Below are 17,951 nucleotides of genomic sequence, written 5' to 3'. Positions count from 1 at the left end.
AACACAAGTCCCCGGTGATTTAATTACAGACAACATAAAAAGTTACAACCAAGGAAATTGCAATCAGAAAAGTTGGTCTATCGGGTTAATATTGCCATATGTTCTAAATAAGCATTGGCATTGGCATAACAACTTATCAAAATAGGAGAAGGTATACACCTGGTCAATGTGCCGCAAAACACCACTATTTGAAGCCAAAATACTCCATAACAAGAAAAAAAAAAAAAAAAAAAGCAAACTAAAACTACAAAAGTAACACCCAGCCATTATGATAGATCACAGGATACCAAGAACCAACTTGTGAACAAATTCCGTTTGATACTTTTTGTCATTTCCTTATTGTACATTGTGATTCCAAAACTAAAGGAAGATATACATGTTAGGGAAACTGGGAAGCCTATCAGCAAATGACACACATAAAACTGCTTTCTGGTGATAAAAATGCCTGGCAGGATTGCATCAGGACCATCATTTGGGTTCTATATATAGTTTAGCAAGAGATATAGGTTGCTATATTGGAATACCCTTCCCGCCTCAAGTTCTTATCTTATGCTATTTCATCTTTTTTCCTGTGATTTTTTTACACAAGTTCACGGCAGTAAAAGAATCACACAATTGCATATAACAGATGGTAAAAATAAAGCTCCAAAGTAAGTAGTATGTCTACATTTAAAGAAATGTAATTCTGAAACGAGGAACAACATAGTTAAGTAGTAGTCATTTTGTGATTTTTGGGAATCATAAGTTGCTAAACAAAACACAACAGCAATACCATGATTTCTTAAAATCATAAATTGTTGAACAAAAAGCATAGAGCAACAATTTAGTTTCAAAGTAGCAATCCTAAGTTTCAAAAGAAACTGTAGAACATGAGAACTTAGTTCAGTTTTGGCTTCTTGCTGCAGCTAGTTCCTTCAAGTTGAGATGCATTCTTTTCTGGTTCTTCAGCCTGATCAAACTTTTGATTTAGTGAAACGCGAATCTTTGAAGTTGGATTGTCTTCTTCAGTAGTTACAGTGCCTTGAGAAGAATGAGATTAATTTGGAGTAAGAAAAAAGGGTTATTTATCTGTGATAAGTATATTTATATACCTGAAGTTGTGATCTGTGAAGGGCCATCCTGATTATGAACTGATAGAAAGGGAATGATTGATTCATTGATAGAAGAAATTGGGGTAGCAGCATCGGCAATTTCAGAATAATAAATAATTGTATATCGCTGCTTTGTATCTGCAACTTGAGTTTGTACTGGCTTAATGTGTACCAAGAACCACTTTGAGTCAAGTTCTTTGTGGATGATTTCAAGTGGAAGTTCAATGTTCTGTGAATTAGAAAGGATTTAAGAAAAAGCTTTCAGAAAACAGAGAATATGGTTTCAGTTTGTGATTTAGGATAAGTGAATAATAAGTTGAACATGAACCTGCTTAAAGTGTTCCATTATTTCAAGAGCATTGAACGTCAGCAGTTGTTCAGCTTGTTCTCCAAAGATAGAAGCTGTGATAACTCCAGTATGATCCCGTAAATCCACATCAAAGCGACACCTACAAAAATGTTTGTAAATAAAAGTTTAGCATGTGTAAAAAGTGATGATGATAGTAAACTTTAAAGCTTTTTTGAAAAAAAAGATTGGTTTTAGTAATGAACCTTGGTTCAACAGGATGTCTTTCTTTACAAGTATTACAGCTAAAAATGACTTCATGTGCTGCTGCAGTACCTCGATAACATTTTTTGCAGCTCATATACTAGTATTTCTGAAATATGTGCTGGAAACTGAACTGTGCTTTGACCCATGTACTCTAAATTCAGAAGTAAAAACTATGAATATGTTGTTTGATAAATAAATGTACCGTAAAATAAACTATCAGTGAAGATGTTTATACCTTGTGGGTAGGATTAACATTGCAAATTAAGGTGGTCTTTTGATCTGGTTTCAATGAAAGTTTTGGATTGTATCTAGTATAAGTTTTCTGTTCCAGAATAACTGTCAACTCCTTGCTATTTCTTATTGCCCTATAATAAAATAAGGTTAAAGAAGTAAAGAATAAATTATATTGCATGAATCATGAACTGCTAAGAATGATAATGAAAGGGAAGAGATAAATCAAAACCAATTCTTTAGTTCCCTTGCTTCTTGAATTGGAGGATCAACGAGGATTGCAGAATCAAACCATGTGGACAAAGAAACACCTACAGAGAAAACTTATTGACTCAGGATCATTTGTTAGAGAGACTTATATATGGATATAAATGTATCAGATGATGGTTAGGCATTAAATTATAAGTTACCATTGTAGTTGTTGACTTTTATCCTTCGGGCAATAATAACAGGATAGTTGTTCATGGTAGAAATTATCTGTTCTCCTTCATTTTTGATGAAATCATCCCACATAGAAAGTACAACAGTTTGCAGTCTACTATGAAATAAATAATTAGTATTTAATAAGATATATGTAATAAGAGAAATTATAACTACTGATCGTTATATATAAGATGAGAATTGGACATCTTACTTTTCATTCACAAGCACAAACTTTTGAACAATAGACTCTCTGTAGTGTGTAGTAATTGCCTTTTTCTCCAATGCTTCAATAACTATTCCAAGGACATCTAGAAAAAGGAAAAATTTGTTGAATATTTCATGCAGAGATATGCATACTATTTACATAGATCAAGTAATGAGATATACCAACTGATTTAGTCTTATCGTCCATATACTGTGCCAAATTTGTAAACTTTGTATAGTTGAACTTGACAGGCATTATATCTTCATCATCAAGAACCTCTTCAATAACAGTTTTGCTCATGATTGTCCACTGATGAGTTATTTCAGCAGTTTGATATTTTGGTAAGATTGGCTTCACTTCAGCATTGGATATGTTGTATTTCTTATAAACTTGAAGGATTGAGCTCATTCTAGGGATGTCATTGTTGAAAATAATGCCTTCAACTTTTGATCCCTGTTGTATTATAACATAAGTTACCACAAACTAACCTTCCAAATAGCATCAATAAGACAGACAACTGGAATGCAGAAAACAATAGCATCCTTATATAACGTTTTGATAATGGAACAGAGGAATTTAATTACATATCACAGTGCATGGTTTATACTTTTGCAAGAACGATGGCACAATAGGCAATATTATTTTCTACGAAACAATTTGTGTACCTCAGCGTCAATAAATATGAACTTTTGCTTTTTTGTTGGAGTGGACATTGATTGAGTAACTTGCTGTTTTTCTTGAACTGTGATTTTGCATGTCCAACTTTGCATTTCAGGCATAATTTCTTTTATTGTGAATAACTTTTCCATTCTGCATTTTCATGTATACAAAGGAATAAAGATATCAGAAGGATTTATATATATAGCAACAATCATTCTTTAAAAAGAAGAAAGTTATTATGGCCATAAAGTACCATATTAGTCAAAGAATAATGAATGGACAAATCTGTATGATATACCTAAACTGTAATAACATCAGTGCTGAGTTAGCTGAAATATTTCTTGGAATACAACATTTCTAGTCTAGCAATCAACTTTAATGTCTCCAAAAGTTCCAGGCACAATGAGAATTTTAACTGCAGCTGATGTTTTAGCTCTAGATAAGGCTACGTACAACTGTCCATGAGAGAAAACCGGCTCACGAAGGTAAATGCCCACATAATCAAGAGTTTGTCCTTGAGATTTGTTAATTGTTAAGGCAAAGCAAAGCTGAACAGGAAATTGTGTTCTTATAAATGGGAGACCGTTCTTTTCACTATCAGATGTTTGAAGAGGAATTTTAGGCAAAAAGATTCTTTTCCCTTGGTGCTGGCCAAAAGCTATTTCAGCACAGATTGTATGCTGCCTGAGCTCTCTACAGATGAGACGTGTTCCGTTACATAATCCTTCTACAGGATTCAGATTTCTCAAAAGAATGAGGGGACAATTTTCTTTAAGCAACAACTTGTGAGGAGGAAGACCTTTTGGATTTTGTGAATTGAGAAAATCTTCATAATCTCCTTGATGACGCTGATCAACAGTTTTATCAGAGCTAACATAAACATGAAGATTTCCGAGAAACCTTTTTATCATGATATCATTTAGCTCATCAACTGAACTATTTTTTGGAGTAAGAATGGACCTATTGATCATACTATAAGGATCATTTGAATAAGCCAATAAGTTTGGAAATACAAATTTTATCAACCTGGATATAAGAAAAGTAAATCAAGATACATATAAAGGGCAAATTTAGAAAGACAAAAAGTAGTAAAAAGAAGTGTAGCTGAATAACAATTATATAACCTGTTTAGAGATTCTTCTTTTTCATAATATGGAATGACCATGTCATTCGGTAAGGTTATTTGGCCCTGTGCATCAATAGGCTCTCTTCCTTCACCCACCCTTAAAAGAAACTCTGAGAATACTGGGTCCAAAATGGCCCGCATATTTTCTATTAGTTTCAACATATGAAATTTATTCCATAGAGGTGAATTAGGAAGGCTAGCTTCTATGAGAGTTTGTTTTGAAGCTCGCTCAATCACAAGTAAAGTTTGTCGAAAATCTCCTCCAAAAACTAGCACCTTTCCTCCAAATGGCAGCTCAGATTCTATTATGTCTTTAAGCAAATGATCAAAGGCTTCAATAGTTTCTTTTTTGGCCATTGATGCTTCATCCCACAATATCAGTTTTGATTCAAAAACTAGTCTTGCAATACTACCTTGCTTACTGAGCTGGCAAGTTTTATTTGTTGATAAATACAGTGGTATTTTAAATCTAGAATGGGCTGTTCTTCCACCTGGAAGAACAGATGCTGCGACACCGGATGTTGCGACTGCAATAGCAACATGTCCTTGAGATCTTAAAGTAGCTAAAAGTGACCTATAGAGAAAGGTTTTACCAGTTCCACCCGGACCATCGATAAAGAAACATTGGCCAACAGAAGAAGAAATTGCATGCAGAATTAAATCGTAAGCATGCCATTGCTGAGCATTCAATTTAAAAAGCAAAAGCAGATCTTCTGGTAATACTTCAATATTCCTTTCACTGTCAATTTCCTTTGTTAACTGTTCATGATATGCACTTCTAAAAGTATCTGGAACTAAATGGTAATCATCAATATTTTTACCCATCTGTTCAAGCAATCTGCTAATATCTTTCAAAACTTTACTTCTGATTTCAGCAGAAGAATAGTGATAAAGTTCTTGTGATCTTTGATAATCACTACATAACTGTTGTTCAAATTTGTCCCAGAGTAATTTTGGATCAGTGGGTGAACAATGAACAAGAACAGTAGCAAATAACAGTCTCAATGATGATGGCATTTGAAAAATTGCTACTTCCTCAAGTGTATCTTCTATATATGTATCAGACTGTAATAGACCAAGGTTCAAAGCAGCTTCCTTGAAGCAATTCATTTTTTGACCATTAACAGTTAAAAGGTCATCAAATGACGTAGGTGCTCGCACATGATTTAGCAACAGTCTAAGATAATACATTTCTCCTTCCTTAGGACTAACAGTTACGAGTCTTCCAATAACCTTTTTACGTTTTCTCCCAGTCCAAATTTTAAATTTAGTGGACCAAACAAAATGCTCAGGAAAGTCTCTATAAAAGCATTTCAAATTTTCAGCTTTTGAGTTTCCTTTGTTCATTTCAAAGAACTCGGTTAGCATGGTCTTTGAAAAATCAATCTTTCTCATCAATTCCAAAAGATTTGAATTTTTGTTGAAATTGATAAGCTGCTGACCAGGAAGATGAACTTGAAGAGAATAAACTGCTGGGGTCATCTCATTTAATCGGAATTCATAGATTCGCCAAAATGCTTCAGGGGGTGAAATCCATCTTTCCTACTGGAACTCTTTTATTTCATTGACATTATCAGAGCTTCCTCCAGTAACAATCTTAAAACTAACAAGATCATGTCCTTTGAAGATATATTTGTATAAATATTTCACCAACTTCAGAGTAGAACAAACTTCTACATTCATGTGGCAATCAAAAAGGGCCAATAGATAAGGACAATATGGAATAACCCATCTATTGTCAAGCTAATATCTACGCACCTTTATCTTTTTACCATCATCTCTCCTCCTATAACATGGATAACTGTCTTCAGCATGGACCGTTTGTTCGCAGAAATTTTTTGAATAATGATTCTTGCATGAACCATTCCTCATACATGGGCTAGTTTGATCCATAACTCCGCATGGACCATGAATCATGTGTTTATGAACAAGAGAGTATAGATGAGGATTAGGGGGCTCAGCAGATACTATCCTATCATAAGACTGAGGATTCAACAACTTGAACTGTGGTTTCAAAATTAATAATAAATGAGCATGAGGAAATCCTCTTTTTTGGAATTCAATAACATAAACACATGCAGCTACTTCTCCAAAGATTTTCTTATCTAAAAGTTCAGATTTAAGCATTTCAAATTTTGCTCTGAAAACTCTAGATAAAAGATCTGGTCTATCTTGAGGTTTTTCTGTAAATTGCAGGTTGTCTTGAATTTCTTTCCACATTGAATTGCATGTCATTGTAAGAAAAATATCAGGTTTTCCATACTTTTGAACCAAGGCCATGGCATCAAGATATCGAAGCCTCATATCTCGTGGTCCGCCTATGAATGAAGCTGGTAATATCACTTTACGACCAATCTTTGAACCTGCAGTCTGGCCTACTGAAAGACTATCCATCACTCCCTCAAGAATTTCAGTCCGAATATCATTCTGTCTTTTTCGTTGAAAATCCAACCTAGAAGTTTCAATCTTTACATAGCCATCAACAGAAAATTGCTGTAATAATCTGAGTGTGTGCAGCAACATGGATTCATCGTTATCTCTTATTTGAAATCTATAACAATAATATTCTCTAGTCGAGACAGTATATTCCTCTTTCTTGCCATGGTCAGCAGCTATAAAAAGAAAAGAAACAATATATGAATGAAGAAATGTATTTATTTTAAATAATATTCAGAAATTTGAGAAGGCAGGATGGGCACTTGCCTCTTCTTTCCAGATCAATCAAATCAGAGGAGTGTTCAACAGCAAATGGATCAATATTAATTTCATCCTCACATAAAGCATCACTTCTCTCTCTCTTATAGACTCGTTTAATTCCATGGTGCCATCCAGATTCACCCCGAGGAAATAATAAAGGATATTGTAAAGGGTCATAACAACCGTAGTAGTGCTGAATCCTATGACTTGTATTTGAGTGTAGACCAGAATATGTGCTTGTTTATCAAGAGACTCGTCATCACTTTCAGTCCATATTGCAGCAACTTGAGAAGTATAAGGGAGATTATATACACGCTGGTCTAGAGTTGGGTAGCAACTAAGAGCAATGTTGAAGTTGTTAATATTTGGCACATCTCTGAGATCTTTGAAAAATCTAGCATAAGGATTCTCAGAAAGAATATCCATCAACAACCTTAAAGTGCTCTCACGCAACTTGTCACAGCTAGCTACTCTTCTTTTGAGCTCCTCATCAGTATCAAAAAAATATAGCTGAATTCCAGAAGACCTATCACCTGATTATGATAAGCTATTGAGAAAATGGTAAACTTGGCCTTGAACACGAAAAGTATAAACACCCTTCGTATTCTTTGTTAATTCGAAATCCTATTTTGCAGCAAATGCTGTAAAAGCCAAGTTGTTATTATAGGTACGAGCTAATTTTCTAAAATGCTCACTCTCTTCATCATTTCCTGTGAAAAGACGTTTGAGAGCATAAGGCATGCGATGAGCGACAATAGAGATTTCCCCTTTGGAACAACAAAAAGTAGGAGGTTCTAAATAAAACCTCTTAGCCCCACAATATTGACAGTCAGGAGCATTAGGAAGAAGTAAAGGTGCATCAGGAATATGATCAATTCTTGAAAGATATGTCCTAGCACCACTACCATTTGCCCCTGTAGATGGATCAATATAGTTGATAGAATAACAAAGTCTAGTTTTGCAAGACGGAGAAAATAGTATAAAAATAACTTAGACAGTATTAGGGTCACTAATAAACGAAATGCAACCTGGTACGCGGGCTTTGTAAAGAACAGGATGGCTACGTTTTGGCCTGGAAGGAGTAATAGTACCGGTAAGATTACAACGATTTCTATGTCTTTTTCTTCTGTTGGCAACATCAGCCTTTGCTTGATGTTGCAAAGCTAAATTTTCTTGCAAGGCTGGATAACTACAATAGCAAATCTTAATAAGATCTCCATTGCAGAATATCTTGGTATAGATATATTACAGATATGGTGGATAGTACATTTTCTTTTTTTTTTCTTCTGTAATTAGAAGAAACCAAAGAAATAGCAAAAGTTATTGGCATAGATAATAATTTAAAGAACCAATATTATACCTTTTTAGAGAGACATCTAGGTTCAGAATCAACTTGAGTAGAAGAAGATGCAAGGTCTGTTGAAAAGTGATCCAAAGATTTGTAGCTGATAACATTATTGATTTCTGAATTTGGCTCATTCATATGATGAAAAGTATTATCTGAATTCTGATTCTGAATATTAAACCTCTGGTTAATCTCATTAGGCAGAACTGTACTGTTTTGAGGACCCCAAGTCAAAGTTTTTGATGAGGTGTTCTTGCGTTGCTGCCTAGAAGATTAAACAGTAGACCAAAGATTAGAAATTGGAAAGCATGCTTCTTTTTACTTGTTAGTAATATTTCTTAGCTGAGGATCCAATGTAGTAGAAGAAGGAATAGAGTTTACTGACGAATAACTTAAAGATTCAGAGCTGATACATGTTTGAAGATCAAATTTTGGCTTATTCTTAGCAGAAAGGATAACAGTGTTTTTTGAGATAAGAGATGATTTTGTCAATACGGTATTCATGTACCTTTTCCTAGAAGACTGTGTTGCATGATAATCATGAGAAGATCCACATTGTTCTTGTCTTTGCATAATCATACCAGTTTTTTTCCTACCTCTTCCACTCCCTAGCTCACCAATAAGTGAAGTTTCTGTAATGTATATAAATTAAAGGCTAGATTTGTAGCAGGATAGGATGCCTAACTAAAAATAAGGCAAGATACTGGTATAACAATAGAGTGACAAAGACATGGCTGATCTGTAGGGAAAAATTAGGCTGGATATACCTTCAGGAATAATAAAAAGTGGATTTGATTCAATGGGAACAACAGAAGGAGGAGTAGGACCAGAAACATTAGTGACAGCAGCTCCACTACTGGCCATGAAGTCCAATCCCTCTTTAATCAGAACATCCTGATCATTAGCAAAACCAATCGACCTATGTTGTAACATTTCATTCAGTGTAACATCGTTGTTCCGACTATCCTGAATGTTACTGTCTCCACGTGAAGAAGAATTAGGGAAGAATACACCTATTTCAACATAACCGAGTGGAACACTACGAACAAAAGAACGCGATGATTCTTTTCTTTTCTTTGCAGCCCTAGCTTCACTTCGGCGGCGTAAAAGCGCAGCCTTCTCGTTTTGGGGCATTTCTGCATATCATTTTCGGCGTATTGCATTTCTATCCATCTAACTTAATTAACCAAAGAACAAGGAACAGAAAATAATTTACAAAAGCACAGACAAAAGAAAAAGGAGACAAAAGAGAGAAAAGTAGTATCTAAAACCAACACAACAACGAACAATAAAATTCAACTAACAGAACCAGGAGAGAAATAGATATACAGTAGAAACAGATGTAAAGATTAATATCTATTGAATACAACAGGAAAATAAAGGAGTAAATGAAAACTAATCAATAAATGGCATCAAAATACGAAAGATCTGTCAAACAATTATTGGACAGACTCATATCCTTTTGCAAGACTTTAAGAATAAACAAAAACTGCCAGAACAAAAACTAAACAGGGGGAAAAAAGAACAAACATGTAACTTACAGCAAAATTTTTAAAAAAAATAAGTTACAGAGTATTTAATAGAAAATATCGAAGAAATAAAAAACTGGTAGAATAAAAATCTATAAAAAAAAAAGAGAGAAAGATCGGCTAACCTGAAACAATTCAAGCTCCAGATATATAACAGAAGATGAAGAAGAAAGAAAGTTCTTTACAGCAACCACGGACGAAGAAAACTGCACGCAAAATGTAAAGAGGAAATAAGAGAAAAATGCAAAACACAAATAAGAATAAATAATGGACAATTGAAAGGTAGAAGTAAGAATCAAAGAACACAAGAAATTTCTTGTAGGTGACAATTAGCATCAAACAGCTTCATCATGGCCATGGAACTATTACAGAAATTACTTGTTGACTGTTATTTACCTAGTTACCCTTCAAAGAGTTTATTCTACTGGTGAATCAAACACTATCTAGTAAGTCAGAGCTTGCAATAGATAACCTTAACTTGTAGAAGAGATACTGAGGTAGAATACACTAAGGAAGACAATAAAACAGTAAGGCCAGAGAAAGAGCAAGGAGTCGTGGCAACACAGGTCCCTGGTGATTTAATTAGAGACAACATAAAAAGTTGTAACCAAGGGAATTGCTATCAGAAAACTTGGTCTATCGAGTTAATACTACCCCATGTTCTAATATTTATCGAACAGCCAAAAAAATCAAACTGGAAAAGGTGAAAGGCAAATAAAAGGCATTGGCATAACAACTTATCCAAATAGGAGAAGACATACACCTAATGAATGCCGTGCAAAACACCACTATTTGAAGCCAGAATACTCCATATCAAGAACAAAAAAGTAAACTAAAACTACAAAAGTAACTTCCAGCCATTATGATAGATCACAAGATATCAAGAATCACTTGTGAACAAATTTCGTTTGATACTTCCTGTCATTTCCCTACTGCATATTGTGATTCCAAAACAAAAGCAAGATATACATGTTAGGGGAACTGCGAAGCCCATCAGCAAACGACACACATAAAACTGCTTTCTAGTGATAAAAATACCTCTGAGGACTGCATCAGGACCATCATTTGGGTTCTCTATATAGTCTAGCAAGAGATATAGCTTGCTATATTGCAATACCCTCCCTCTCCTCAAGTTCTTATCTTACGCTATTCCATCTTTTTTCCTGGTTCTATTAGCTCCAAAGTTGTACTTTGCAATGAAAAATTCAGGTAAAAGAAGGAATTTCCAAATCAGTTTCTAAAACTGAATAATCCAAAGACCATATGTTAAATCCATATACTCCATCTCTGAACTACCAATCACCATTATTTGAATAAACCCAGGGAAAAAAAGAACCTAGGTGGCTCAGGTTCCTATCAAATCTACAAAATTGCACAAGAAAGAAATACAAAGGGCAAAAAAATGTTCACTTTGTTCTGTCTATTCTGATGGATAAAACGTCGGTTGGCAGCTAACTCATCTGACCAATCTTTATGAAAGAGAGCAAAATGAAGAAGCAGCTTCGAAGGAACAGAGCAATAAAAAAGAAAATGAGAATCGAACAAAGCAACTCCCAAAGACAATCATGTAAAAGAGAAGATAGGATGTTGTGCTATAAACAATGATACAAAAAAGAAATGCAAAAATTAAAGACATCACTAACCATTAGCACAAGAAGAAAATGCCGGCAACAATGCATAGCTCTATCTGCAGCAGTGGGTTGAACAGAGCAAAGAAACAGCGGTGGGTTGGACAGAACAAAGAAACTGGTACAGTCCTCCTTCCGATAGCCATCAACAGTAATTAGAATTATGATTTTTTACAAATACAACCCAAAGGTAAATAGAAATTGACCTCCTGACATGATCATGAAGAAGAAGAAGGAAATGGTAAGAGCAAAATGAATTTGTTATGGCCGGTAAGAAAATTATAATGGAAGGGTAAAATTGTAATATAACTGTCCTTATAGTCAACTAAGCTCAGTTATCACAATGATGACAATCAAGTCCCAACACATATGGGAAAAGCCGAAACAGAAATGCTGCTAAAGGGGTCCAATCGGGTGCAAGGAAAGTGAAGGCATGCAGCATTCATTTGAAAAATAGAGTAATAACATTTCCATTCAGAATTTTTGTTTGCACAATTGTGATATAACATTTCCATTCGGAATTTTTGTTTGCACAAGAGAGTTGCTTTTTTTTGTGATGTGGCAAAATTGTAATATAACTGTCCTTATAGTCAACTAAGCTTAGTTATTAGAATGATGACAATCAAGTCCCAACACATATGGGAAAAGCCGAACAGACATGCTGCTAAAGGGGTCCAATCGGGTGCAAGGAAAGTGAAGGCATGCAGCATTCATTTGAATAATAAAGTAATAACATTTCCACTCGGAATTTTTGTTTGCACAAACAAGGACAATCCTCACGTACAAGGACGACCACAAATGGTCCAATAATATTTTGCCACATCACAAAAAAAAGGATCTCTCTTGGCACACCTCTACGCATTTAGTACATATGTGTTGATGATAATACAGTCAATGGCAAGTCAAACAGCGGAACAAGTAACTTTAATACCTTTGTTTTCAAACTCGGACCGGACCGGCCGGTCCGATTGGATTGAACCGGAAATCGGCCAAGTGTCCGTTCCGAGTTATTCTAAAAAATCGGATGTATAAAACTCGGTCAAACCTGATCAAAAATCAGATTTGACCAGGTTTGACCGGCAAACCGGATGAACCGGGGTGATATCAAAGCTTTCAGTCCACTAAGAGGAAATTTCGCATTTCAATCAAGGCTTGCTTGCAAGTACTAGCTGTGGGAATTCTGGTGGGCCCAATGGAAAGATATAATGACAGCATTCTTAATTGAACCATACACCGACATGGCATGTGCAGCCGAGACTTCAGCCTCAATCCTGCTGCCCAAATTTTTTTTGAAAGGTCAAAGTATTTTCAATATTATGTTTTGGCCCCTAGGTTGTTAAAAATTATTAATTTATCTCAAATATTTCATATTTTATAAATATTATTTTAAAGTTTGGTGTTATTTTTTAATCAAATCTATAATTTTAATTCTAAACTTGTTAATGTTCATTGAATAATATAAATTGCTACTTGATCATTCTAATTTCTTTGTATTTTCTTGTTAAATATATTTGAAATATTAAATATATATGAATATATATTTATTAATATTAACATGTTCTTAAGTATTTTTTACCTACAATATTTTAAATTTTAAATAATTTTTATTTATGACGTCATCCGGTTCAACCCTGATCGAACCCGGTCGAACCCATTGATCCCTGAGTTCGACCGAATCGATGTCCGGTCCGAGTCTGAAAACATAGTTTAATACTTTTGCTAAGTTGAATAGTGCTATGTATGTCTACTTTCAAATTCCAAGCATCTTTTGTATGGTATTTTAGTCAAGATGCTCAATACTACGTTAAACACTAAATCCTAACATTAGATTCTATTTCCTATAACTATGCATAACTAGTAGAAGTCATCTTCTGGGTCGTCAATGTAGACCACCTCATCCTCAAGGTTTGTAAAATAGTGAAAAGAGTGAATTGAGTGACACTATACTCAATAGGCAGCAATTACTCCTTTATTGGATCATGTAACTATTTATGTTTGTATATAAATCATGTCGCGCCCCATTTTTCGTGATGAAAAAAAACGTATTTAAAATCGTATTTACAAAAGATGTGATTTTATTTAAAAATAAGTGAAAAAAGACCTAGAATGGGACTTTAAAAAATACGATAATTTGGGTCCAAAATTTAGTCTAAAAGGGTTTTTTAAAAAAAAAAAACAGGAGTCGACACTCGGTATTGAGTTTGGATGTACCAAATTACCCAAAAATATTTGTAACAAAATAAAATAAAACTCTTTTCGATAACTCTAGGTCTTTGAAAACAAGAGAAAATGAATTCGAGAGTTACGATTAAAAAAAGAGAAGGGAAAGATTCTATAAACTCAAACCTAGGGGTGGCAATTTTCGACACGACCTGAAAATACGACACGAACCTAATACAAAATTAATGGATTTGAGTTGAGGTTTCGTAGGTTCGGGTCAGAATTGGGTTGAACACGATGAACCCGAAAAGAAAACAGGTCGAATTCGGGTTAACCCATGGGTGACCCGATAACCCGTTTCCGAATTAAAAATAATTTAATAAACATAAAAATTATTTTATCTAACTAAACTAAGTTATTCTTTTTTTCCAAAGGCATTAATCACTTAATCTTAAATGAATTTATTTAACTTGTGTGAAGTTGAAATTATTATCTTTGGACAAATAATGTATTATATTATTTTTTACTTTTATACTGTTTTAATTTATTTTATATTTGGTTTGGGATCAAACACTTTTACGGTATTTTAATTTATTTTAGACTTGGTTTGGGATTATTTATTTAAATTTTATTACTTGATTATGTAATTAGTCTTGTGCGAAATTGATTTTATTAAAAATTACTGTGGTAAATTAATAAATTAAAATTAAGTTTAGGGTAATTTCGGGTCGACCCGCCAACCTGCGAACCCGAATTTTTCGGGTTCGGTTTAGGTTCGAGTCAGCAGGTTTCCTGTTATCCCCGAGTCTCAACCCGACCCACCAATCCAATTTGGGCCCGATTGCCACCCCTACTCAAACCTAAGGTATCTTTTCAATCTAGTCCAAACTAGTTGCGAGGTTTAGTTAAAAATTTTTCTACTCTAAGTTTAAAATTTATCACGTTTGGATGTTTCTTACATGGATGTAAATCTAAATTTAGAAAATGTTGGAAGGGACAAATGTCCATCCAAGGATTTAATTGATGCCAATCGCATTAATTACAAAATCCAAAATAATCCCTTGAAAGGGGGTCAGGAGCATGTACAAATGAAATTCAAAGAAAAGAAAAGACAATTAAATTATATATCTAGATATAAGTGGCCAACGAATAGGGATGCAATATAATGGGTACGGGAGGCAAAACTCGTGACAGAATTTTCTTATACAGAGACTAATGAGACATTTAAACTAAAAAACTATAATTGTCCATTTCCCATGTTCAAAGAATAATTCTCCTAATTTAGACAAGCAAATGAATTAATTTATTTTGCAATTTCTTATATGAGATTCAATCCTAAATGATATGATTAATACATATAGAGGGTATGTGATGACCCACCTCCCCCTAGGGCGTACCCCAGAGTTTAGCGAACCGTCTGCCCAACTCTCATCAGGACTCACTCACTCACTTCAAACAAAATAGGGTACAACCTCAAGAATAAAGGAAATAAGTTACCAAGTTTGAAAAGTACAAATACATTCATTTCTGTCTCAAACATGCATATAACCCCAAATACATCAAAAGATTGGAGTTCTAAATACATTCAACCCTAATCGGGCGACTAGTGCGAGTACAATTACAAAATTTCAAAAAAACTAGACTACGCTAGCCTGTACCAGTCTCACGCCTCGCTCGTACCTCCTATAAGGAAAACAAATGGCGTGGAATGAGCTAAAAACCTAGTGAGGTTCCAAGTAGCAAGTTGACCATTATTTAAAAGTTCACGTATTAAAGTACCAAAGTAGCGAGCATAACCAGTCCATAAAGTGAGCAATAACACTTCAAGTAGCAAATTTCAAAATGAGCGAGTGTAAAATTCTTTTCTAAAAGAAACAAGAACACTACGAATAACAACCAAAGTATAAGGATACAGATGGTTCTTAGGAGCCAATTTCCCGTTGCTTCACCAGAGCTTGATCAAGTATTAGTTAACACTCCGTCAACCTTCAAGTAAAGTAACCAATCCAGTTGTGCTTCGCTTAACACCAATCCGTCCACCATTCAACCCCCTTACGAGGCCCAAACACCAACTAAACACTGGTGGTAATACTCGAGTATACCGATTAGTCGAGGAGGTATCACTCCAATTGACAAAATAAGAGACCCATGGTTCGTTATCTAATCGACCAAATCCTTGCCGACTCGACTCGATTAACTAGTCAATAGGGTTTGAGTTCCCAAGTAGTCACTATAGTCGATGACCAATTGACTTAGTCAAGAAAAAAATATGAAGACGGGAATGAGAGGTACCTCCCACTCGTATCAAATGTGGTACATACTGCCGCTCAACACTTACAAATTAAGCACAAGTACAAATACAAGTGCAGGTCAATGCGAATCAAGTCACTTGTACAAGCATGAATGAGATATCAAGTGATTAGTTAAGTTAGGTCAAGTGCAATAAATTACACACTTACCCGACCCAACCAAGCAAATCTTATCCAATCATGTCGGTAAAAAATTTAATCAAGTATCAAGTTCAATCATGTATTTGGAAGCACTCACCAAAGGTCTAGTGCTTTTCAAAATCACGTTCAGGTGTAACTCCTTGGTTGGAGTCCAAATCTGCAATAAAATATCATTTAAGAGCTTGAAATCAACTAGGGTTCGAAACATAGGAGTTTCGCTTCAAGAAGATCAAGTAAATGAAACTCATTTAGATAGTATTCATGTTACTTATCAAACTCTAGAAAATTCATGCTCGCTCTTTTGGTGTCGCTAAAGAAGCAATTAAAACTTTGGAATTCACATTTGAGACTAAAAGACGAGGAAAACATATTCAGAGTAGTCACTACTTTCATTTTTCCAAGGGGATGAGTTTCAGCCAGATTTCAGCTTATATACCTTCACGAAAGAAAACTCGAATACCATAGACAATCCAAGTTCAATTCGATCTCAAATCTTTGCTCAAGTTGCGAGTACACATGCCTAACCCTCGAATAAAAATTTGGGTAGCATGCCCTTTGTATTTACCTATTTTCAGCCATTTATGGCTTCATTATTTTTCTCAAATCAGCCTCAAAGTCACACATAAATAGTCTTACCACAATAGCCGTTCACTAGGCTCAAAGTCATTCAATTACAAATCAATGCTTACAATGCGACCGGAACTAATGTTCAAGACAAATAACACAATAACAGGTTTGATGTCTCTTGGCGTTTCAATCACAACTGAAGCTACGCCTATCAGTTTAGGGTACACTTTATACCGTTTCAAAGCTAAGACAGAGAACTACAAGTCTTATGAAGACATTGACAGACATTTCATTCATTTTCAAGGTCAAAAGGTGCAATCTTAGAGAAAACAGAAAATTGCCCGCGAAACAGTACATTTGGCAATCAAGGGTATTTTTATCATTTCACATACTACCGTGCTCCGATTGAGCTGAAATTTTTCAGGCAATTATTTAACACCATTTCCTACAACTTTCATGTTTTGAACTAAGCATGATTCGGCCTCTAACATGGATGAATTAAACAGGTCAAAAGCAGGACAGATTTCTCTCTAAAGCTGGAAATTTAATGATTCAATGCTTACTAATCACATTCGTATCTTGAATCACTATCCAAGTCCCTATCTAAGCTCCTCCACATCATATACTATATAAATAACAATAAACACACTAAAAATTCCAAACCCTAGCTCAACAATCCAACATATCATGCCAAAATAACAATTTAACCGTCTCAAGACAGGAATATAAGATTCAATCCAACTTACACCAGATCAAGGAATAGAAAAAGGATAGGCAGCCATAATACCTTTCCAAAAGTACTTGTAAGTGAGAACCAAACACCTTTCTTTCAAAAAATTTTCCACACAAAGTTTGCCAAACACCACAAGATAAGTTTAATCGGTTTAGGTTTTGAGATTTCACTCAAACAAGAAGGATTCAAGGTTAAAGTGGAACTTTTCTCTCTTGGTTTTTCTCCTCCCTCAAGCTCAGCCACAAGATGCAGAAATGAAGAAGAAATGAAGTAAACTTGGTGATAAAAATGAAGGAAATTGGTTGGTCAAACAACCCTTGGATGGTTGCCAAGTGTCGCCTCAAGCTTCAATCTCAAAATTTTTTTCTTTTCCTCTCTTTTATTAGTCAATAATTTCGGCTGATTAGAGGAGATATTTAGAGCTAATTTTACTGAAATAAAAGTAAGGAGATTAAGGTAATAAAGTAGTGTTCAAGTGGTGCACTCAATCGGTAGCGAACAGTACCCGTCGGTTCAAACCGATTTTCCTTAAATCGTGCGTACTAGGGTTTTA

General features: G+C 34.8%; 1 protein-coding gene across 1 annotated transcript; it reads right to left on the bottom strand.

Annotated features, from left to right (window-relative positions):
* Nucleotides 1-638: 638 nt before the first annotated feature.
* On the bottom strand, nt 639-2,950 carry LOC113714011 (uncharacterized). The gene is made up of 8 exons (XM_072048425.1): nt 2,686-2,950; nt 2,510-2,606; nt 2,286-2,410; nt 1,880-2,186; nt 1,644-1,795; nt 1,420-1,540; nt 1,092-1,320; nt 639-1,020 (listed from the first exon to the last, which is right to left on the bottom strand). Exons 5-8 carry the CDS (start codon nt 1,736-1,738, stop codon nt 878-880), a joined length of 588 nt encoding a protein of 195 aa, XP_071904526.1. The 5' UTR covers nt 1,739-1,795; nt 1,880-2,186; nt 2,286-2,410; nt 2,510-2,606; nt 2,686-2,950; the 3' UTR covers nt 639-877.
* Between the last annotated feature and the right edge of the window lie 15,001 nt (nt 2,951-17,951).

The sequence above is a fragment of the Coffea arabica genome, chromosome 1c (assembly GCF_036785885.1).
Source record: "Coffea arabica cultivar ET-39 chromosome 1c, Coffea Arabica ET-39 HiFi, whole genome shotgun sequence".
Taxonomy (NCBI): Eukaryota; Viridiplantae; Streptophyta; class Magnoliopsida; order Gentianales; family Rubiaceae; genus Coffea; species Coffea arabica.
Note: the sequence above shows the minus strand (reverse complement) of the source record. Positions and strands in the feature narration are given on the sequence as shown.

Bases quoted from the DNA above. Each gene is read 5' to 3' on its own strand.
- LOC113714011 (XM_072048425.1), bottom strand. From the start codon at position 1,738: ATGAGCTGCAAAAAATGTTATCGAGGTACTGCAGCAGCACATGAAGTC. The intron at 1,541-1,643 runs GTTCATTACTAA...ACATTTTTGTAG, and splicing joins AGACATCCTGTTGAACCAAG to GTGTCGCTTTGATGTGGATT. The intron at 1,321-1,419 runs GTTCATGTTCAA...TCTAATTCACAG, and splicing joins TAATGGAACACTTTAAGCAG to AACATTGAACTTCCACTTGA.